General features: G+C 38.0%; 1 protein-coding gene across 3 annotated transcripts in view; it reads left to right on the top strand.

Annotated features, from left to right (window-relative positions):
* Positions 1–24,255, top strand: part of ATP8B4 (ATPase phospholipid transporting 8B4 (putative)) — a 247,568-nt gene that overhangs the window by 65,888 nt on the left and 157,425 nt on the right. For all 3 annotated transcript variants that reach the window (XM_090270585.1, XM_090270584.1, XM_090270583.1), the window contains one exon: positions 696–757. In XM_090270585.1, the coding sequence (XP_090126711.1) occupies positions 696–757 (62 nt within the window). The remainder of the gene's footprint in view (positions 1–695; positions 758–24,255) is intronic.

The following is a 24,255-nucleotide window of genomic DNA, read 5'->3' as shown; positions in this document are numbered from 1 at the left end:
AGGCTAATTGGTTGAAATAACACCTTATACTTTAACCTATTACTGTCTGATCTTGACAGTTCATGTAGAAAGCCTAATTTATGAGTTTAGTAGAGGGCTCATAATATTTGGATTCTTCTAAGCAATAAAAGATGTTTACATTACTGGAATATACAATAAGAAATAGGATCACTTGGGCATAAAAACACAAATCCACATCAAATGTGGTTCAGTATTGTATTTTGATTTTTAAAAAATACTCAGTATTTGATAAGATCACTGTTAACAATCAGAATCCCTAGAGAATAAAAATACATGTTGTTACAAGTAATTTATCAGCTTCAAAGAAATCCATAAAACAGAATGAATGATATTCCAATGAAGGTATCAAAATTAATGTATGGTTTTCTCTGAAGCTATGCAGTAGAGTAAAAGGAAGATTATCTTCTTAGAAGTAACTAAGAATGTGTGGAAATTGGAAGAGCATGTGGCTAGATTTCTTCCAATGGTGACACCCAGAATGAGGTTTAATGAGAAGGGTCATGATTCAGATTTAGAACACGTGAAGCTGGGTCCAAGGTAATCATAAAGTGTGCTCATTTTGGACTGATGGTGACATTGTTGAAACAGATGAGTTCGAAGTACTTTCAGTGTCCCCATTTGTGCTGAGAAAGTATGATTTAATATGTTTTCTTCACAAACACTTTGATTTTCAGTTTCGCCACAAGAGTGATAATCAAGTGAATAATCGGCAATCTGAAGTGCTCCTCGACAGCAAGTAAGAAATGCATTCTTTGGGTTATCTTTAAGATGTCTGGGAACACAAAACAGGTCTTGACAATGGGTGGCTTCTCTTTTAATTAACTACATATTTCTTTTCCCTTTTATTAAATATTGCAATATAAGTCCATTTTGTGTTTATGGTTCTTTTTTATGCTCAGCAAATGCTTTTGCTAGACACTCAATTTCTATTTCAAATCCCTTTGTAGTTTCTTTTGTGGTTCACAGACATATCATTGTCACTTTTCATTTCTTGATCTAATACTGCTTAGAATTGGCACACATGTGATATCTTGTATATACAGCAGATGTTTCACAAGTACTTGAATTATCTAATTTGGTAATTTTGGGAAAATATTACTGGAGAGACTTTGACACATTACTATATCAAGTGATAGGGATAAGAATTTTGTATTTACTTTATAGCTGATTTTAGAGTGAATTATCCACCATAACACCAATTTTTCATCGCTTTTAAATTCATCAATCAATAAAGAAATATTTATGGGAATGATTCTTGAATCTAAAATGTTTTAAAAATGTGTATTTACAAACAACATGAAAAAAACCTCCAGAAAAATTAGTAAGAAGTAAATTTTAAATCTTCATTCCATTATTTTCTACTCTCTCCTTGTCCTTTTTTATTTTTTATATATATTTGGATAATAATAGATAGAAAAGTAAATTTATAACAAGTACTTCAGTCTTGTAGTCAACATTATCCTTCCATGATTTTGAATCATTTGGGTACCGTGAAGAATATAGTTTTTAAAGGAAATATCATAAAACAAATTACCGATAATCACATGAAATGAAAAGTTTCCCAAATAGTGCTTTCATTGTACCCCTTCCTCTCAGGAATCCCCTCCATGCGTCTTCTCCCTCCAGGAGGAGCTGATGATGCCTCCTGGCCTAGCAAGAATCCTAAATCCAAGGCATTCTGCCAGGACTGCACAGGGAAGCCACCAGTACCTGGTGGTGCCCACCCCAGTGTGACTCCCACCCCCGCCGTACTTGGATTCCCCTCATTCCCTCTAGGCTTTTTATTTTATCCCTGAATTATGACAGACAGGTGCCAAAGGTAGACCCAAAAGCACTTTCCTGATTGCCACGGGGTTAAGTATGCCTTAGACACTGTCTAAGATCAAGTTCCCCAGGAGCAGAACCTGAGATGAGGATTCACAAGCAAGTAGTTGATAAGAAGGTACTTGTATGGCCTCGAGGCAGAGCCCTCAATGTCTATCACTGCTCAGATAGTGCCACAACATTTAACTGGTAATTTGAGAGACAATAAAAGATATACTAAGGCCATTAGTTCAAATTCATTCTGTAACTGTACATATTTTTAACACACTTTATATGAGATGATACTTCAAGGTTAATGAGATTCATTACCAAATGTTCCTAAGGAATTACTCAGAACTGCAAGACTTGAGAAAGTCAAGATATGCAACAGTATAGCTCAAAGCCACACACCACATTAGCTTACAAGAGTCACTACTTCTTAAGGACTTGCTTGAGACCACAGAATTATTCAAGTCAGGACTAAACTCATAGTTGAAGTCACTCTGAGTATAAGATCCATGCTTTTTAACACCATACTACAGTGGCAACAATTCAACACCTGCTAACAGTGGAAATGAACTACATGGTTCCAGGCATCTTTATGGCTTATCCATGTCACACCAGGATCACGCTTTCAGAGTCTCTGTAACTATGGTTTTAGATGAAGATAATTTTTCTTCACCACGCATTTAACATCATTTTCTAAAACAATCCCATATAGAAACACTATATGTATTCATTACAATGTTAGTGAGCAGACATTCAGGAACTTGACGACCACATGTCTCCCACATGTGCTATCTAACATTGCCATTATCATTAGAAGTATCGTTAGTGTTACTTTCTTGTGGTTGCATTTAGCTTTTAGTTGAGTCCTTCTGAGGTAGCATCTCGGTAATGCGGCATGGTGTGATATTTAAAAAAGTATTGTTGCTGATGTTGTAAAGTTGAAGGGAGAAGCATGTGTCGTTGAGGTGGAGTATTGTTTAGGATTCAGTTAAAACCAGGCAAGAGTCTTCATTTGTAAATGACCTACTACTCTGAGCTCCTAAAGGGCACCTCTCTTGATCATGTCTGTGTCCCTTGAGCCTAGCATAGCGTCTGTTCAAATTTCGAACTGAGCAGTAACAAGTATCTGTTGTCCATGTCTATGGGGCATTTATACTAGCTCCTTGACTAGGCCCTTCCCCTTCTTTTCCCTTTTTCCCCCCACAACGCATCCCACCCCCACCCACCCCCTATTCTGGTCACTGTCAGTCTGTTCCTTGCTTCCATGTATCTGGTTCTGTTTTGCTCATTTGTTTGTTTTATTCATTAGATTCCTGTCATAGGTGAGATCATAGGATATTTGTCCTTTGCCTTGGCAGCTTTAGTTTTAAAACTAAGCAGGAGTGGCATGATCCCACACAGTGAAAATTAAGGTGACTGCTGAATGGAAAGTGCACATCTTTGCCCGAGGCAAGATGACATATGTCTCCTGACTGAATCTGTGACTACCAATAGATGCTTCAGTGTTTCATAAGAGGAGGTTTCCTCAAGTCATACTAACATCCTTGGCCATGGTGGGAGCCCCTGGGCAGGGGAGGAGCTATGAGAGGGAGTCTGCAAGTTGTCTCAGAGGCCATCTCATCCGGTGCTCCTCAACCCGGGCTGCACACGGCACCAGTGCCCAGTTGCACCCAGAGCAGTTAAATGAGGGTTTTGGAGGTGAGGCCTTGGTACTTTTTAAAAGTTTCCAAGATGATTCTAGCATGCAGAATTAAGAACCTCTAATGCCAGCCATCTCTTTACCCATATCTATATTTTAATGCCTGTATCTCTCTACTATTAAAAGGCATCCCAGAAAAGAAATTTTGTTCATTTTTTAAAATGTTAAGCATAGTTTTTCATATTATCCCTTATGAAGGAATAACTCTATAATGCTTATTTACATTTAGTTTTGTGTTAAAGCTCACATTTTTAGTCAAACATTTGGCCAATAAATACTTTGCCATGTTTTCCTTTCTTTCAGAAATTCATATTTTATTTTTTTCCGTTTTTCTCTTTTCTTTCTTCATTACATGTATTGTTCTCAGAGCTGATTTTTTTGTTGACTTTCACATATCTATGCCACTCCCAATATTTGTCTTCTATCTCACCAGCATTTCTAGTCATATGGATTTTAGGTAAAGGTGTGTGGAGATCCTTTGTGACTGAATTAGGTAGCCACTAGCCACATGTGACTTACGGAGCACTTGAAATGTGACTGGTCCCAATTAAAATGTGTTGTTAATCTAAGGTATACATACCAGATTTTGAGGATTTAGTACCGAAAGCAGGAGGTAAGGTATATCATTAATAATTTGTTGTATATTGATTCGACTGCAAAATTATAATATAATATTTTATATAAACTGGGTTACATAAAATATATTATTAAAATTAAATTTATCTTTTAAAAAACTTTTTGAATGTGGCTACTAGAAAATTTAAAACTACCTATGTGACTCACACTTGTGACTGGCATTCTATTTCTATTGGTTCGCACTGCTTTATCCAACATCTTTAGTTACAGGTGAGAGAAGCAAGCAAGGAAAAAGTAAACTCTGCTATAACCCTTGCCTCCTGATTCTCAGCCCTGGATTCTCTGTTCGAATCTTGCAGGCTGCCAGCATTGTGGTTTGTAAAAACAATTAACAAATAGAATCAGCATCACTTTTTCTTGATATTTTTACATCCCTAACATTTTCTGAACTTCTACATTAGAACAGTTTGAGCTCAGATGCTTCAGTGCAATTACCCTTCCTTTTCAGTCAGGATATTTCCTGGACTCCTCTAGATTTCAAATTGCTTTTGACCATCAGCTTTCTGTGCAACCATTCCACTTTATACCTTCCTGAGCATTGATAAACATGGCTCAAATTTTCCAAGCTCTTTACAGAATGTTTCCATCAATCTTATTCAATCATTTTTCATTTGGAAACTGTGTGTATTTATAGGGAGAGACAAGGGCTTTCTTTCACTGCTGGAGAGTATTATCTGTACTGTTCAAGCTTGATTGTCCTTGATGCTGCATAATTATGGGAACAAATACACTATTTCAATCGAAACAAATTTTCTCTTTGTTTAATCAACTTTTCCAGTTCAAATGATAACTCCCATTGGATATTAAGGTAGAAAATTTTGTTTCATTTTTCTTAGTATATAGTTATTTTTCTGTTATAAAAGTAGTGCATATCCATTAAAGAAATTTGGAAAATAAGAAAAAGTAGAGAGAAAAAATAACATTTACACATCTACTATTCAAAAACATTGCTATTTTCTTATATTTCTTTTGTCTTTTTTTCTATGCCAAGCCTTCTTATAATTGTGTATATATATATATATATATATATATATATATATATATATATATATATTTTATTCTGTTTTCCCTTCACATCCTATCATTACCTGTTCCCAAATGTCTTTATATTGTCTTTGTACACATAATTAAAAAAAATTTATTCATTGTTTTTCTATTACAGTTGTCCCACTTTTTCCCCTATTGCCATCCCCCCAGCCCACCTCTTCCCCACAGTCAATCCCCACCTCGTTGTCCATGTCCATGGGTTATTTATACTTGTTCCTTCACTAAACCCTTCCCCTACTTATTCTCTTTCTCTCACTGCCCCCCTGCCCGCCCCCCCCCCCCCCGGTAACTATCAGTCCACTCTTTGTTTACATGCCTCTGGTTCAACTTTGCTCTTTTGTTTGTGTTGTTTATTAGTTTCCTGTATTAGGTGATATCATATGGTATTTGTCTTTCATTGCCTGGCTTATTTCACTAAGCATAATTCTCTCTAGTTCCATCCATGTTGTCGCAAATAGTAGAAGTTCCTTCTTTTTTTCTGTTGCATAGTACTCCATTCTGTAAATGTACCACAGTTTTTTAACTCACTCATCTACAGATGGGCACTTAGGCTATTTCTAGCACTTGGCTATTGTAAATAGCACTGCTATGAACATAGGGGTGCTTAGGTTTTTTGAATTGGGGTTTCAGGATTCTTTGGGTATAATCCTAGTGATGGAGTTACTGGATCAAAAGCCAGTTCCATTTTTTGTCTTTTGAGGAAATTCCATACCATTTTTCACAGTGGCTGCACCAGTCTGCATTCCCACCAGCAGTGCAATGCGATTCCCTTTTATCCGCATCCTCGCCAGCACTTGTTGTTTGTTGATTTGTTGATGATGGCCATTCTGACTGGTGTAAAATGGTACCTCATTGTGGTTTTTATCTGCGTATCTCTGATGGCTAGTGATGTTGAGCATTCTTTCATATGCCTATGGACCCTCTGTATGTCCTCTTTGGAGAAGTGTTTGTTCAGGTCCTTTGCTCATTTTTTAATTGGGTTGTCTGTCTTCTTGTGTTGAATCATATAAGTTCTTTATATATTTTGGAGATCAATCCCTTGTCTGAGGTATCATTGGCAAATATGTTTTCCCATATAGTTGGTTCCCTTTTCATCTTTCTGATATTTTCTGTTGCTGAGCAGAAACTCTTTAGTTTGATGTAGTCTCATTTGTTTATTCTTTCCTTTATTTCCCTTGCCTTAGGAGATATATCAGTGAAAATATTGCTAAGTGGGATATCTGAAATTGTCTTGCCTATGTTTTCCTCTAGGACTTTTATGGTATCATGGCTTACATTTAAGTCTTTGATCCATCTTGAATTTATTCTGGTGTACACATAGTTTTTAAGGGCTGCATAATATTCCATTAAGTGCATGTCTCATAGTGCAAATAAATACTTCCTTATTGTTTGATATTTCATCTGTCTTTAGGTTAAGATACAGTTTCTTGATCTTTCTGAATGGATTGAATTTTCTTTTTTCATAAGACTGGGCTTTTGTGACATATTTGTAAAATTCACCTAAGAAGATTACAGTGTACCCATTATTTCCTATATGAAGTAATTAGAACTGGAAGCATTATTACTCAGTCTGTTGACAACAACCTTTATCAGAGGGCCTGGGGTTTAAGTGTGAGCAGGACCAGGTTGGACATATTGGCTGAACCCTAGGAGGTTTCAGTCTGATCAAATATGGGGGTTCCTGAATCTGTGGCTGTCAGACTTCCAATCTATCTTTTCTTAATCATGCAAAAACCAAAACAAAAATCCAAAATGTACTACTTTAAAAAATGTATGAGTGACACATGTAAATCCCTGAACATCAATAATTTGAAATAGTTTGAATAAAGTTTATATTATAATTAATAGCTAAATAGCACTCATATGTAAAATAAGTATGTCAGTTCTGGTCTACAGAGTTCCTAGAGTAAATTTGGGCAGTGATTGGGCAGTGTGACTAGTAGATCCTTCGGGCAGCTATAACATAGCTCTTTCCATCTTATTTGTCCTGCCAGATTTGAGGTATGTAGACTGATGTCAAAAGATCTATAATTTGTTACTGGATTCTTGGAAATAATTTACCCAAGAGACAGGGAAATTCACGTATGGCATTGCTCTCTTCTGGATTTGATCCAATGTCAGTCTTGGGTAAGAGTGGATTCTTATTATTAAATATGCTCTTTTCTTCCTTGGGTACCTGCAACAAAAAATACCAAAGATCATTGAACTCAATGTATCTGAAGCTGGCACCACTTAGTATGTGTGTGTGCTTCTTGTAAATGGGAGAGTGGGCGTGGAGGGGTGAACACGCATGGTTCTGGGATTCTGTTGATCACATGGGAGAAGTGATGAACTACATGTTGAGTTACCTTGTCTTCATCAGGGCTTTGTTGGCTTGCAATTGGAGTGGAGGCCTCTGTGGTAAAAACAAGGTAGAGCACCAACTTCCTGAGTTTTAAAAAAAATCTCCAGCCCGCCCAGATAATGTATGTGTTAATCATGATACCACTGGGTCTACAGGATAGCTATTTGGGGTCTATATAAAGAGATTGCATGTTTGAAGGGAAAAATGAGACAAAAAAACTTCATTATTTTTCTTTTAAACGATGTTAATAAAACATACCATTATGGGCTTAAATGACAGCAAGTTCAAAAGCAAACTAATGGGTGTAGTTTCAGTGGTTTTTTCAGAGAAGTTGTTTAAAAGTTAATTTGATTTTTAGCTCATGCTGCCAAATCTCAGAAAACATGTCTCAAAAATAGTGTCACCCTCAAAAAATTAGTTTCAGTTTCTTCAGTCTTGGGTCGATAATTTCTTAGGCAGTTTCTACATGTGAGCTTTGCAGATGGAAGTGTCCGTTTGCCAATGGGCTGGTTCCTGTATGTGAGCCATGACACTGTTTAGGTTCTTATAAGTGATTTTTCCATTGTAATCAATTATTACAGTGCATAAATATAACTTTTTAGAGTGTTAAATTTCTAAATGGTGACTATTTCTCCAAAAGAGGTGCATCTTGAAATAACAGGAAATTATTACATTTTCAAAACTCTGCACATGGGCTTTTCAGTGGCATCTCCTAATTTCTTTTTAAAATTTATATAACCCAGTTGTTAGCTGCTCCCTTTTGCTCCTCTTAAAGCTCCCCTCCCCCAAAGCATTAGAAAGCAAGGTAGAGTTGAATGAAGATTTTGTAGGGTTTATACATGAGGAGTTTTATTTTACATACTTCATAGCAAAGAATGTGGAATCCCCTTTTAACATTTTTCTTCCTCAGAGTTCTCTTTCTGTTCTGCTGCTGGCCTTTGTAATCTTCCCCCATTCAGTGCTCAGTGTCATTGGCTCTAATCTATTTCTCTCGGTATTTAAGACCCATCAATTATATCTTCCTTTAATTACTCAAAGTGGTTTAGTTTTTCCTTGGCTCTGAACGCAAACCCATCACCGCTGCTCACCAAAATAGAAGACTTTTTTTGTAATGAGGACCCACCTATATCTTGCATGAGAAAGAAAGCTTAAACTACATCATGTTCTATGTAACATTTAAAACTCGATTCTCTCTTCTTTACAAAAAATAAGTTTATGTGTCTCTTCTTTGTTTTCATAGGGAAGAGATCTAGAATTTCTTTTGAAAGAACAAACCCATGCCTAAACCACAAAGACCATAGGATTTAATAATGTAAATCCCTCTTAAGATCTTAAAATCTGAAAGCTAAAAGAGATTATATTATAGTGAATAAATTTGGTTTCAATCAGAGCCCACGTGTTGTCCATATGAAATTAAACAAATATTTTAACAGCATTTGTTGATTAACTACTTATTTTTGATTAAGTACTTACACATTTCTACTACAGGAACATTTTGCTTTAAATATTGTGAGATAATATCAATGGGTTAATTTCTTCCATGCACTTTAGATTGGTATACTATCTGTCTGCTGTAGGTAGGAAATTAAGAACACTTGAAAGAGTATAAAGAAAATATAGAAATTACTGCTGATTCCACTACCCAGCTAAAAGAAAACTACAATGAACTTGCGAAGGCATTTTATTGCTTCCTTTCCTCCTCCATCTTTGCTTTCTCCTCTTTTCTTATCCTCTCAAATTTCCCACAGAATATTCATTTAAAAGATAATTGAGATTTTACTATTTCTTATAGTCATGGTTTGAATGGTTCAATTCCCTTCCCCAAAGATATGTGCACTGGAACCTTGAATGTGATCTTTGAAAAAAAGTCTGTGCATATATAATTAAGTTAAGGATCTTGAGATGAGGTCATATGAGTAATCTAATCACAAGTGTCTTTATAAGAGAAGAGAAAGAAAGAAGATACACAAAGAAGAAGATAATGTAAAGATGAAGGCAGAGATTGGAGTTAAACAGTCCCAAGTAAAGGGATGCCTGAGGCCACCTACCAGAGGTTGGAGGTGAGGCATGGAACAGATCTTTCCCTAGAGCCCTTAAAGTGAGTACCACCCTGATGACATCTTGGTTTTGGACTTCTAGCCTCCAGAACTGAGAGAATCAATCCAGTTTTGCTGTTTCAAACCACCTAGTTTGTGGTAATCTGTTATAGCAGACCTAGGAAATGAATGCTCACTTGTTTTCAGTTTTAGTTGAGAGGTTCTGCTTGTTCATTTTTTCACTCACTAGGCATGTATTAAATGCCTATTATATGTCAGGCAGGATGCTATATGCTGGGGATGCAAAGCTAACTAAAACATAATTTCTGTCCCAAATATAATGCAATCTTACAAATATGGTATGCAATAGGCGTATCTCTAGAACTGCCACAGTACTCTGAGCATTTTATTGTTTTTACTCATGAGTAAGGCGCATAAGCAAAGTGACTCATCTCATTAGGAATGTGCAGCTTTTGAAAATTCTTATCAGTATACAGGCTCCGTAGACAGACCAATGCCAGGTGGCAGAAAACCTCAGTAGAATTTGGGAACCTGGCTGCAAAGGGTGCCTTGAAGCTGTAACTCAAAGACACATTAAACCACCTTTCAACTTGAGTACTCTTCCCCAAAACTAAGATCCATTTCCTTATTCCATGCCAGGAATTAAATAAATTCTCTCTGCTTGTTGACTTCTGGCAAAAATTAGATGTGCAATAACAGAAGAAGAAAAACAAAGAGGGGCAGAGAGCAGAGAAAGAAACAGTAATGATCTCTAAATTAGATCTAAAGACTCAAAAGCACCTGGGAAACTTGGGGGCTGAAAGAGTGTTGTCAGCAACACATGGAAAGAGAACTCTGGCTGTGGCATTGTGGACCAGTTACTAGAGATAAGGAAGAAAGGGAAAGTGTCATCGGCATTGTGATGCTGAACATTGCAGAAGGAAGAAAATGGACTCTAATGATGGAGAAAGAATAGATTTTGAAGATGTGAAGAAAGATGATAGCATTTTAAAATGGAGACTATATGGGCAATAAAGTTTGCTTTCTGTAAGCTTTAGAAAAGAAGTGAGCCTTTATTCAAAATAAGTACTGACTGGATTTTAAATTTGACTGATATCCTGTGGTAAACCTAGTATGAGAACGTTTGAGGGGGAAAAAGAAGAGTGAAGTATTGAGAAATGGTATTAAATGAGAGAAGGCTTCATGGAGCAGAACACATGAACATCAGTTGATTGAAGGGGCTCTACTGGCAGCAAGGGATGGGTTTTACTCAGATCATCTCATTTGTTCTGTACGTCAGCCGCACATATTAAAAGTGCATCAGGGACATGAAGTAGAAGTTTTACAGGGTCACTGAGAATAGCGGCAGGGATTCATGTTAACCACTCCTCCATCTATCACTCAAGCCACATTTATGTAACATGCCTCTGTACCAGCACTGTGCTAGATACTAGGGACACAGGGATTCAGCTTCCTTCCCACAAGGAGTTTAGAAGAAGAGGTGTTTAGGGGCAGAGGTGGACAAATAAACAGACTGTTTTACAGCAATAAGTGCCACGAGAAAAGGAAACCTGGGATGCTGTGATAGCAGATGCTTGGGAGGTCCCCAATGCAAATTAAAAGGCTAGGATCAGGCTGTCACTGTCTCAGAATAACTGGTGAAAGAATTGGCCTCAAGCAAATATCAGCCATTGAAAAGTTAATTGAGTGATGGGGTGAAAGAGAGGGGGAGGTTAGAGGAGGATTAGGGAAGGATTCAGGCTATAAAGGATGATTAGCTCTTCATAGGTTTATTGCAGAGGGAGGCTAAGAACATGCTGGTTGAAAAATACACATAGATGAACTCACATAAATTCATCTCTTCAGTTATGTACTCTGATAAAATGTGGTCCAGTCATGAATGCTATCTTTATCTATAGACTGCTCATTAGGACTGTTGAAACCTGTTTTGTCTTTCTACACCTTGAGGCGGGAGACCGTTGGGTTAGAGCCCACTAGCCTGGTATCAGAAGGCAGAGGTCTGGTCCTGGCTCTGTTACTAAGTGGCTGTGTGACTGAGAACCATGGACCTCAGTGTTCTCAGCTCTAAAACAGGGGGCTGGATACCAGTCATTTTCAAACTTCTCTTTTTCCAATCAGCAGAGCCTTTTCAAATGAAATCTTACATGGAATCCTAACATATAGAACAGACACAGGCGTTGCTGCTCAGGATGATACTGGGCGGGGTCCAGAGCATGTGTTCTTGGCTGCCTTCTCTTCCTCTGTGGTGGCCCTTCAGGGGCCTCCATGGACATCACTGGACTGTTTAGTGCTTCTCCAAATGAGAGCTGAGGACTGCCTGGGTCCTCAACTGGGACACAGATTCTTGAGCCTTTTCCCAGACATCCAGAATCAAAATCTCTGAGTTTGAGGCCTACAACTCTATTTTGATCAGCACTTAATGGAATTTTTATGTGTACTGAAATTTGAAAGGGAAGTGCTTTGAATAAGTGCCTTGCCTAAGATCTTAGAAGAAGAATTGCTCTTTTCTAAAGATAGGACTTTTAAGTGGGGAATCAAGAAAATCTCAAATCTGGAGAATCTAAAAAATTTAGATGTCTTGGACCTCCATGGAAATCAGATCACCAAGATCGAAAATGTCAGTCATTTATGTGATTTGAGAGTTTTAAACCTTGCCAGGAACCTTTTATGTCACGTTGATAATCTTAACGGGCTGGATTCACTTACTGAACTTAACCTGCAACACAATCAAATCACTTTTGTGAGAGATGTGGAGAATTTGCCCTGCCTCCAACGTCTGTTTCTCAGCTTCAACAATATATCTAATTTTGAGAGTGTTTGCTGCCTTGCTGACTCTACTTCTCTCTCAGACATCACTTTTGATGGCAATCCCATAGCTCAAGAGTCATGGTACAAATATACCATCCTTCAGCACATGCAGCAGCTGCGCCAGCTGGATATGAAGAGAGTCACGGAAGAAGAAAGGCGTATGGCATCTGTTGTAGCCAAAAAAGAGGAAGAGAAGAAGCGGGAAAGTCATAAGCTGTCCTTGCTTAAGGAGAAGAAAAGGTTAACAATTAACAATGTAGCGTGGCAGTGGGACTTGCAACAACATCGAGTAACCAATATTGCTACAAATCAAGAGAGAAAAGACCCTGATTCTCCTTCTCAGGACCCCTGTCAGATGGATAGAAGCACCATCTCTGCATTTCCAGAGGAAACAGGGTATGCAATGCTGTTCTTTCCAGATACTAGTCTTTGGAGAACTAATTGAGGCAGAAATGGGAAGTCATCTTACATATAATTATTTAACAATAGTGTTCTTAGGAAAACCTACTGAAATGAGAATTTCAGATTTAAAAGTTAAGATGAAATTATTGAAAAAATAACTAACTCCTAGTTTTAAAACCCTTCATTGCTTTTCTATTTGTCATAGAAAAAATGTAGATTACTTAATATAGCCTATGAGACCCACCCTCTATCCACCTCAACTATTTTATCCTCTTCCCCTGCTGCACCCTGGGTGACTTTCAGTTCAGTTACTTCCAGTCTTTCTGCTGCAAACAGTTGTATTCTTCCCTGACACTACTTCCCTGCCCTACTTCCCTTACCTTGCCCTAGCTTTAACTCCAGCTCAGCCTGGAGGTCTTAAATTTAGACTTCATATCCCCTGAAAAGCCTTCTCTATTTCCCAGAGACTACATTACGTCAGATACCCTTTTTATCTCTTTGTACTCTGCACGTTAGCCCTGGCTGGTTTGGCTCAGTGGATTGAGCGTCGGCCTGCGAGCTAAGTGTTGCTGGTTCGATCTTCCAGTCAGGGCACATCAGAGAAGGAAAACTCTGACTCCAAAAAACCTCCGCTGCCTTGCGGCATACCTCTTCAGGGGAAAGGCTAAGGGAGTAAACCCCGACAGAAAATCCGGAGCCGGAGTCCCTAAGGCGGTTTGACGTTGTAGTCAACACCGGCAACTCCTGCGGCGCACCTGAAGCCAAGCTGTATTGACTCCGTCTTTCCCTTGGACCCTTCAGCTGTGAAGAGAGGGGGGGTCTGCTGCATGGGCAACAGCAGACCCTCCATATCACCCTGCCCAGGCTCTGTAGCTTCAGCTTCACTGGAGAGGACACTCCAGCGTCATCGCAAGATGTCGATTCAACACGGGAGGAGACAGATACCGTGTCACTCCCGAGTCGGACTGCACAACCATTCTCGGCGGTGCAGATAGACTCTTAAGAAGCTACACCATCGTCTCTCGAGACGGACGGCTGCCGACGACTGAAATTTGAGTACCATTAGGCTAGCTATTTCAAGGTTCCTTCCAGTCCTTAAAATAGTGAGACTCTGTGACTCTATAGCTTTGTTTTAATGATGAGGTGCCTAAGAAGGGAAGTCAGAGACTCTATAGGATAAAAATGTTTAACAAAAAATTGGAGGTTAGAAGTGTGAGGATGGATACAATGGTAATAATAATAATAACAGTAATAATAATAATGTAATAGATAATGGGGGAAGAGGAGAATTGGATATAAGCAAAGAAATTACAGAATGGGTTAGGGAAAGAAGAGAGCAACCTTAACCTAGGATCTTCCAGAAATGAAGATACTGTATTTCTGATGGACAAAATTATAGCAAAAAGTGTCAGGAGGCAATTCAAAGCATGAGACTGCCAGAGTTAATGCCCTGACCAGATCTTCCACAAATCCTGTGCTCACTTCTATCATAGCACATAGTGTCTCAATGGTCTCCTCACCTTTCATTTATTTGTCTTTATATATTGATGTTTGTTAGGTGCTGAGAATACAACAAAGCCAAACAGACAAATAGTCATGCTGAGTAGTGTTTAATTACATGCTGAGGCAAGAGTGCTGCTAAGGACAAGATTATGAGAGAGAGAGAGAGAGGAGGGGGAAGGGGGGAGAGAGAGAAAGAAGGAGGGAGGGAGAGAGAGAGGGAGGGAGAGAGAGAGATTGTTGATTAGGCAATTGAGGGTGATGGAAAGCAGAATTACAGGTAAGGTCACAAACAGCATGTGCAAAGGCTCTGTGGATGGGAGGAGGATGGGGACTATGAGGGACTGAGCGGCAGAAGCACAGAGTAAGGCTGAGAGAAGAACAGTGTGAGATATGGCTGGAAATGCAACCAGAGACCAGACCCTGCCAGACCTTAAAGACATGGTAAGAGTTTGGGTCTTTTTCCTAAGAACAGAGGAAATACATGGAAGGATTTACTTTTGGTAAAACACATGCCTGCTGCTTAGGGGAAAACAACCCATGGAGGGGGCAGGGTAGATGTAGGGAGGGGGTGGTTGTCTATTGCTGTACTCGTCTGTCCTCACACTCCTGCGAATTACTGGAGGCTGAAACAATCTTTGTCTTCCGATCACCTAAATGAACACTGTCCTGCATGCAGATGATGCTCAATAATTATATGATGGATGAGCCGGAAGCACTTAAATGAATTAAATAAATCATTTTGAGGCAAGATTAGAATATATTTTTATGCATTTTCCTTTCCCCTTCCTTCTTCCATACAACTAATATGGGGCAAGAAGAGGTGTCCCCATGTTGCATGTTCTGTGAACATTGTCGTCTGCTGTTATTGCCACTTGAGACTGGTGTTTGCTGTGAGATATTTGGATAACAGACTCATCTTTAATCCAAGTGCTCTGTGTTACTAGAAGTCTCCCTGATGTTGCTGCACCTTAATGTGCATGAGACCATGTCTGACATTTAACAAAAGGGAGAGGATTATGCCCATCTGGACTTCATTTCTAACTTCTCAGAGCTCAAGGTAGTGTTTGCAGTAATGCTCACTGTTTCTTTTGAAGCTGCCCCCTGGTTGCAGCATGTCAGAAAACAAACATATGGGAACCTGGGCAGCCCTAGACATGTGGACAGAGACACAGTGATGGGCTTCCTGTTTCCACATCAGGTGTTTGCTTCCAACCGGACTTTCTGAGTTGCCTGGCTAACAAATCCTGTTGATCCAGTTTGCCTCCTCTGGTCACCTTGCCCCTTACCAGGGATTTCTGTTTAGACATATTTTCCCCCTTCACATTGCTACATTGAAAGCTTAATTTTCAAATAAAATGCTCATGTGGCTGGTTGCCTGAGAAGTCACATGTGGAGAGCTGAGAGACCCAGGTGGGGAACTGTGCCCTCGCTTCTGGAGAGCGGATCTGGAAACCATATGAATTGTAAATAGTTTTAAAATGTAAAAAAGTAAAGTTTTCTGCCAAAAGGCTAGAGCTGAGTTTCTTTTCTTTCCCTTTCTAGACTCAGTTATTAGTTATCTGTTGAAAATTGCTGACCTCTATCATACAATCTGCTTTCTGTCTCTATCAGCTGGGGCTGGATGAGCCAGATTGAACCCCATGAGGACTCAGCTCTGCCAACACTTGCTTTATTAGAAATGGGTTTTGGGGTCACAACTATGCACTATGAGTAAAGTTGCTAGATAGATGATTTTCATGGAAATTTGCCCTCTTTCACATAATACTGTCTTCTGAAACTTGGGTGATAGAAATAGATTAATATTTTAAAAATAACAGAGTATAATTTTCCAGTAAGAGCAAGAAAAAGAATAACTAGGGAAAGGATGTGGCTTCCTTTATTTGCTCCCCACCAAGTACCGAATAATGTACTACAACATCACTGCCCACACTGAGAAATACTGCTCAGCATATGTCTCGTTTTCTTTCTTGTGCTTTCTTCTGCCTGATCTTTTGTTACAGAAAGTCGTTCCATAAGACTTTTGTTGTTGCTGTTGTTGTTGTTCTTGCTTTGACTTTAATTCTTGTGGGTACCAAGTCACAGAAACACTGTCACTTTTATTCTGTATTGACAAATGTCTTCAGATTCCTCTTATTTTCCCCTCGTATTCCGAATTTTGTCCTTTTTTGGTATTGTACTTCTCATTCCTCTTCTAGGGTAAAGAAAATAAAAATGAGTTGAGATACAAAAGTGATAGGAAAACAATATTCAATATAGGTCATTTTAAGTAGAGAACATTTTAGGATACTTAAATGTCTAAAAAAGGTAGAGATTATAATATATTTTATGCAAATAAATATGCAAGAACCACAGCATAAATGCTTAGAATTGGCATGCACATTTGTTGATGTTCAGTTTCAAATCTGGTACTGATAATGTCGAACTGCTCAAGTGGTACCTAATAATTGGCCACCATCTCTGGCATGAAATCTCCCAATTAACCAAGTCAAAAATACAATTCCCAGCAGTGACTCTTGTGATTAGGAAAATTTTTTTAAAAAGAGCAGATTGCTTATGCACATATTTAGATGTAATTTTGAAATTACAAATAAAACCATAAGGTCTGAAACCCCCTGATAGCTAGAAAACAGAGGATTCAGGGGAGTGTGAGGACAGCCTGTCATTGCCCTGAAGCAAAAAAACCTTCATCCTGGAGCTGGGTGGAGCACACAATGTAGAGTGTTTCCCAGAAAGCAAGTAAGAAGGGAAGTTTCAGGCAGAAAGGCTTCATTTTCCTAATAGAGAAAACCAGAGTCTATTCTAGACAAAGGGCATCATCTAGATATGTCCAGGGAGCAGAAAATTTTAGAGTCTTTAGGATCTGAGTAATGCCAGAGAGAAATAAAGGGAATGCATTAAAAGGCCTTTACCATCCCTCTGGCTCTAAAACATAAGAAATGAAACACTATTTGACACATCAGTCCTCAACCCAAAGCATTCAGCTATTCTGAGGACTAACAGTGCATAGGCATGCAGCAGCGGATGTGTAAGGACCTCCGCCAGAAGCCAAGGTTACCTAGGCCTGCAGGGTCCAGGAATAGTGGATTCGTTTGGGAGCTCCAGTGCATGCCCTACGTTGGAGCGGAGGAGAGGGAGGAGAGTGTTGGAGCGGAGGAGAGTGTTACAGCTCCTGCTGAGCACCCCACTCCTACCATTAAAACAAGATATATGGCTGCTCTGAACCAAAGAGGAATGTTTACGCCTGTTTTAGTTCTCCAAATACCATCTTTAATGTACCGAAGCTTATTAACATGCCATTGCTGGTTTTGTGGATTCACATTTTGTGGAGAGAGATATAAACAAGTGGATAGTTTCAATAGCATTTGTATGATGATGGGAGTATTTGTGGACTGTCATGAAAGTTCTCAAGGTTAGGGGTCAGAAAATGTTTCCTGGAAGAGTTGAGTCTTTAACTAAAATTACTCAAATAAAAATATCAAAAACCCAGAAAAGTAAAAATTTCTACCTTTTTAAAGAAATGCATTATCCCTGTATTTGTCTGTATTTTGCAAATATGCATATATGCAAAGATGCCCATGCAACATATATAATTTTGTATTCCAGTTTTTTATTTTGTCATAACTCATATGTGACATTAACAATTTCTTGAAAACATTTTTCATAGCTGAATAATAGATGTGCTATACTTGATCATTCCTCTATTGTTGGATAATTAGCTTCTGTCTAATTTTTTTTTGTTTTTAATGAATGACTCTCAGAGGAACATCTTTGTATGTAAATTTCATATGCACCTTTAATGATTTCTTTAAGCTATATTTCTAGAGAACTGAGACTTTTTCCTTTTGAAAAGAATTGTTTTTTAAGAGTCTTAAAGTATGTTATTTTCTAGGAAGTTAGTGTCCATTTATTTTCCCATTTGAATAAATGAGTGGTTTTTAGGGCACCTGGATAAATATAAACAGGTGTCCTGTTGTTTAAAAATTCAATTGTTTCTAGTGAAGGTGATTTTTTTTCAAGTATTTATTACATATAAATGATATTATTTCTCTTTTTAGTGACGTCTATTTATATCCGTTGTGTGTTGCTGGTCTATAGTATTTTTTTGTGTTCTGTTTAAGAGTTTAAGTTTTGCCTTCTAATAAATTCCTCCACCAGAAAACAATGACACCCCTCCATTATGTACAGAGATACTGCTTCAGAGTCTTTACTGGTATAGTATACATGTTGAGCATAGTTTTCTAAGCAGGACTGGGTTATGCTAAGTAATCTACATTTCTAACAGTTTTCTTTTTATAAGATAACTCATATTAAAATGTATTCCTGCTAAAAACTCCTTAGTAACTCCCCTAACCATTCCTTACCCTCATAGCACCTACTCCTATCAAACTTCCAGCTAGCATGTCTAACATTGTAAACAGTCACACGGAACTGCTTGCTTTGCTTAAACCTGTGATGGGCTCTTTCCCTTCTCCCTCTTCTTCCATTAGGGCTAAGGTCCTGTGTTAATCATCTCTGGAAATCCCTCCCATATCTATTTCAGGCAAGTAGAACAATCATTACCCTCTTTGTGCCCCCACAACATGTACATGTGACCAGGCTCAAGTTAAGCACGGCATTTTAATAGTTCTTTTCAGGCCTTCCTCTCAACTATGGGCCTCTTCAGACCAGGAACCACACTGTGTTTATCCCCAGTGCTTGGCTCACTGCCTCGCTCATAGTAGGTGCCTGATGTTTGTTGAGTGCATCAGAATCCACTTACTCTTTGAACCAGCGACATACAATGAGGACATAGATAATAATAAAGAAATTGGAAATTTAAAGACATGAAGGAAGTTAGCATCTTTGTGGATATGCATCTTGCTTTACAGCCATATGAAATGTAAGTCAGCAGTACATACTTTGAGGAAAATGTATAATACTTCTATTCTCTAAACTGCATGGTTTGTCCTGCAATGATTCCTCTTATCCTTACCTTCTTTGCAGTTATCGCTGCTAGACTTTCTTAGGGTCTTCCCAGCAGGTGTAGTTATGTGGAATTATTATTCACTTCAACACTAGAGGTAAATATGTTAAGTGTACAGTATGAGTGATCATGTAAATAATAAGTCCACTCAAATATTTATTCAGCAAGTAAGTATCTAGTCCTTAATATGTGCCAAGCTCTGTGTTACATACTAAGGACACAGAAATAAGCAGGACAGATGAATCCATGCTCATAAGGAGCCTATTGTCCAGTGGGGAAGATAGACAATAAACAAAATGAAAATAAATAATATGACTGCAGGAAATTATAACAAAGAAAATAAAATAGGATAATAAGATAAGAGCAATGGGATGTGAGGTGAGGACATGGGTTTAAGTAGGATGGTCAGAAAAATCCCCCTATGGAGATGAGATTTAAGTTGAGAGGGAGCTGTCCAAACCAAGATCTTGGGTCAAAGGAACAATAACTATAAAAGCCCCAATGTGGAAATGAACTTGACAGTAAGATGTTGGCTGTGGCTAAAATATTGTGATAAAGAGGAGTTCTGAGGGGTTGGAGAAAGCCATTTCTTGTAGGTCACAGTGGAAAATTCCAATTTTATACTAAATGTAATGAAAAGCTATAGGAGGGCTAAAAGCTGGAGAATGACATGAAATGGCAAAAAAGATTCCTCTGGCTGCTGTGGAAACCGTGAAGAGTAGAGAGAGGCAATAACAGAATTAGGACAGTAACTTATGAGTTTCCTACTGTTGTCCAGGTGAGTGATGATGCCATGCACTTGGTGGTAGTAATGTAGGGGATACAAAGCAGGAATTTATCTCGTCATGAGTTTTCAAACACATGAAAATAGAACAGTACAATGAACTTTTGTTTATGTATTACCCATTTGTAGCCACCATCAATCTCCTGATATTTTTGTATCCTTCCTCACTTTTTATTGTCTGTGGTATTTTAAAAGCAAACTTTGTACATCATATCACATTATCAGTAGATACTTTAGTGTTTTTCTTGAACAGATAAGTGATTAAAATGTATTTAGCCATAATACCATTACTACACACAATAAAGTAGCAGTACTCTCTTAATATAATCTAATACCCAATTATTGAAATGTATTTTGAAGGTAGAGCCAATAGAAGTGCTACCTATTGTGTGTGTATGAAGAGAGAAATCAGAAGTGGGTCTTGGCTGAGGTTTTAAGATGAGGAAAACTGAGAAGGGGCATGTTATTGTGGTGGTGATTTTTTCCCCCCTGAACTGGGAGATCAGAGTTCTATTCAGATATTAGTCATTCTGTAGAGATGTGGAATGGACAGTTGAAACTTATGGGAGATGTCTGGCCTGAAGATATATATTTGAAAATCATCTGGCTAACTGTTGTGGAAGTCCATACTTTAGATAGTGGGGAGAAGAGCTCTGGGACACTCTGAGGTTGGAAGATGGGAAAAAGAGAAAGGGCTGGCTAAAGTTTTGAGAAGGGGTGACTAATGAAGGAAGGAGAAAACCAAGGGAATGCATTACTCTGGATTTAAAGCAAAGAAAGTGTTTGAAGAAAGAGGGAGTAGCTAACCGTGCTAAGTAAAGTGAAGATTGAGAACTGATCCTTGGACTTAGCAATGTAAAGAGAAGTTGCAGTTGGAGGGATAAAGACAGAATCCTGATTGGAGAAAGTATGGGCAATCGAGAAGTGGAGATACCGAAAATAAATAGCTCTTTTGAAGACTTAAAATGTAAGTCACAATGTACTATCCTTATAATGAAGTATTTTATAATAAAAATAGTCCCAATACTTTAAAGTATACATTATTTTATAGTTTACAAAATTCTTTAATAAATTTATCTTATATGAAACCCATCAATGCTATGATAGGTACTTAAATGGCAGGTGGGTTTATCCCATTTTCAAGACCTATGTCTTATGACTGAAGAGGTATTCTGAGGGATTGGCATGCAGCCATTAATGTGGGTCATTGTGGGTATTTCCAAATATGCTCAACTTCTTTCCTCAGTCACATGGCTGATTGGGTAAACTTGGACCCAAGTCCATATCTTCTGTTTCTAATGACATGAACTCTTTCTACTATGTTACATCATTTTTTTTGTCACATGCAAGAGGTCAGAATTCTTCTCTTTAAGAATGTCAGGATTTTTAAAAAATTTGATTTCAACTTCTGGTCCATTCTGTACAGTATTTTGTTTTTGCAAGTATCAAAATTGTCAGCATCTTTATTATAAAATTTCCTAGTTTTTGTTTAAACAATCTGTTAGACTTTGTCATCCATGAAGTTGAAATATCACCTTGGACTTTGTTTCTCCTCATAATGAAAGTGTCTAGGGTACAAAACTGATGGATGACTCAATGAAAAGAAGTATTCTAGTAATTGTGAGCAATAAAATTTACACTGGTCTTGTGAGAAATATGAATTACATAATGATTGAAGCCTCAGAAAACAGAGATATTTTACTCATGACCACAAATAAGTCCTGATTGAAATCTATTTGGTGCGATGTTAAGGCATGATTCTGAGAAGCCAAGTCTAGAGGGACCATAGTAATACAGTCCAGGCATATAGTTTTCTGATGAGCTCATTGTATAAGGGGACAAAGCTGGAAATATCTTGAGGAATGTAATTCTTATTAGACAATTTCTCTGGTCTATCAATTTTCTTGCTGGCTTTTGATGACAGCTGTATGGCAAACAACCTTACACTGAGCTCATTCTCCTAATGTACAGGTATTCTTCAGTGCTGACTGGAAGAGTATCTACATGCTCCAGGTATCAGAAGGCCAAGATGATTTAATTGGGGTTATTTAAGAACCAGATTTATATTTTCCCAGTAGTCTCTAGGTTCTTGATAACCAAGTCTGTATCTAACTCCACTTGGAGCTCCAACACTCAGCTCAGTGCCTGGCTCAGAGTTCTCATTTTGTGTGTAGGCTGGTCTTGAACTCATTCATGAAGAGTGATGGAACCTCGCCTGCCAGTTGGTGATGCTCTAATTAAGAATTTTTATTTGTTTACTTGTTAAAATTTGACATTATTTGCTTGGCCTTGTTTGAGAACAAAGGGTTTTCTTAGTTTAACAAGTAAATACAAAATAAGTTTTTTTGAATGCTAAACACATATGAACAAGAAAATCACACAAATTTCCACTTTTCTGACTACTTTTCTACATATTTACTAAAAAATATTTAGTGAACATTACAGAAAAACCTAGTTTAGATGAAAGCACTATTTTTGCTTCTGTATATTCTTGTCATTTGAATGTTAACTATAACACACACTGAATCATAAGAATGTTATGCCAGCAATAGCAATACTCTAGCTGAAGGAATCATTAGAGAAAATGTATATGTTTAGTATAATGTTAACTTTCCTATTTGTTTAGAAAAAAATAAAGAATTTTATTTACATGCCATCCTATTTCCAAGAAACTCAAAATGATAAAGATTACAACCTAGTTTGAAGTAATATTTTAAATTTTTCTTAAAAAGTGTTTCAGACTTAATATGTCTGCAAATGTAATAAATAAATAAACTCATGTATATTCCAGTGATATCCTGTACTTTGTGCTCCAAAACTAGGAGTGCTATTTCCAGAAAACTAGGTTCTCTGACTAGAGCAAACAGAATCACACCATTGAAAGAGGCTTTGCTTTGTCTATGTTGATATGGCATGTATTATTACTTGACATGTTAAGAAACTAATATTGTTTTTTCCTGGCTTTTGGTTCTCTCTGACATTGATTCTCTCTTAACCTGGCTCTATATAGAAAAGTCGATTAAAAATATCCGTAGAGACAATGGGAAAACACAATATAAAACTTTTATCCTGAGACCAAATTTGACTCTCCTCCATTTGAGAGCTATCTTATTTTGGAGTGTTTTTCAAGAGAAGTTGTTATTTACCACTGAGCTGGGTAGGAGAAGATTCTCTGATTTCCTAAAATAAAGTGGGCAACTTAGATGAAGGGAATGGTTGATCTATTCATGCTAAGATGATTGCTTATAAATTTTTTTCATTGAAATATTTTTTATATAAGGAATATTTCAAAAACAGTGACCCCTCTCCCCCCCACATAGACATCATTGTTAGGACATTTGGGTAGCCAGTAGTTATCTGTAGACCATTTTTAAAAAATGGATATGTACTACAATGTATCTTCCAACTTTATTTACTAATCATTGGAAAAAGGAATAAATTGGATGGCCCAAAGTTTTATAGAATTTTCCAGAGAAGTTTTAAAATAGAGGGTGGCGGGAAACACAAAGACTCATGGCAGCTGCACATACTGACTTTATAGAATGAAAACAGGAACTAGTGAAAGGTAAAATAGCTTAGAATTCAAAAGGAATATTCTAATTACGTGACCATGTTGATAGCAAGCTCAGGAAGTGGGCCCTCAGTTTGTGCAGGATGCTGTGTTGTGCTACGCACGCCCCCTGCAGTGTGGCAGAATACATTCCCACAGCTGCTGCGTTTTCCATTGCCTCTAGGTAGTGGGAAGGTTGTTGCTTGTGCACAACCTTCCCCTGTCAGCCTTCTTTGGGGTTTGCAATTGGCTGAGAAGAGCTGTTTTGCTCAAGTTTACCCCTTCTTGCTAGGGTTAAACTGCATCCAATGGCTGAATAATGCCAAGGTATCCAGCTTGGTCCCTTAGATCCAACTCTGAAGGGCATTCTATCTCCAGAGCTCTGCATGAGACTGGCTGAGCCTCTCTTGTGACTGCATCACCAGCGACTTCCTCCCTCTGCCCAATTGTGTTTCCTTCACTTCCTCACAGGTGTTAATCCCCAGAGTACTTGCCAATAAACTTCCAGCCCACAGATCTCCCTTTGAAACTGCTGCTGAGGAATCTGGTCTTGTCCTAAATAGCCTGTTTTCTCCACAGTCAATCTAAGTTATTTCCTTTAGTATTTATATGTGAGAGCAGGTGTAATA

Source organism: Furipterus horrens, unplaced genomic scaffold, assembly GCF_987537825.1.
Source record: "Furipterus horrens unplaced genomic scaffold, mFurHor1.1.pri manual_scaffold_3, whole genome shotgun sequence".
Lineage (NCBI taxonomy): Eukaryota > Metazoa > Chordata > Mammalia > Chiroptera > Furipteridae > Furipterus > Furipterus horrens.
Note: the sequence above shows the minus strand (reverse complement) of the source record. Positions and strands in the feature narration are given on the sequence as shown.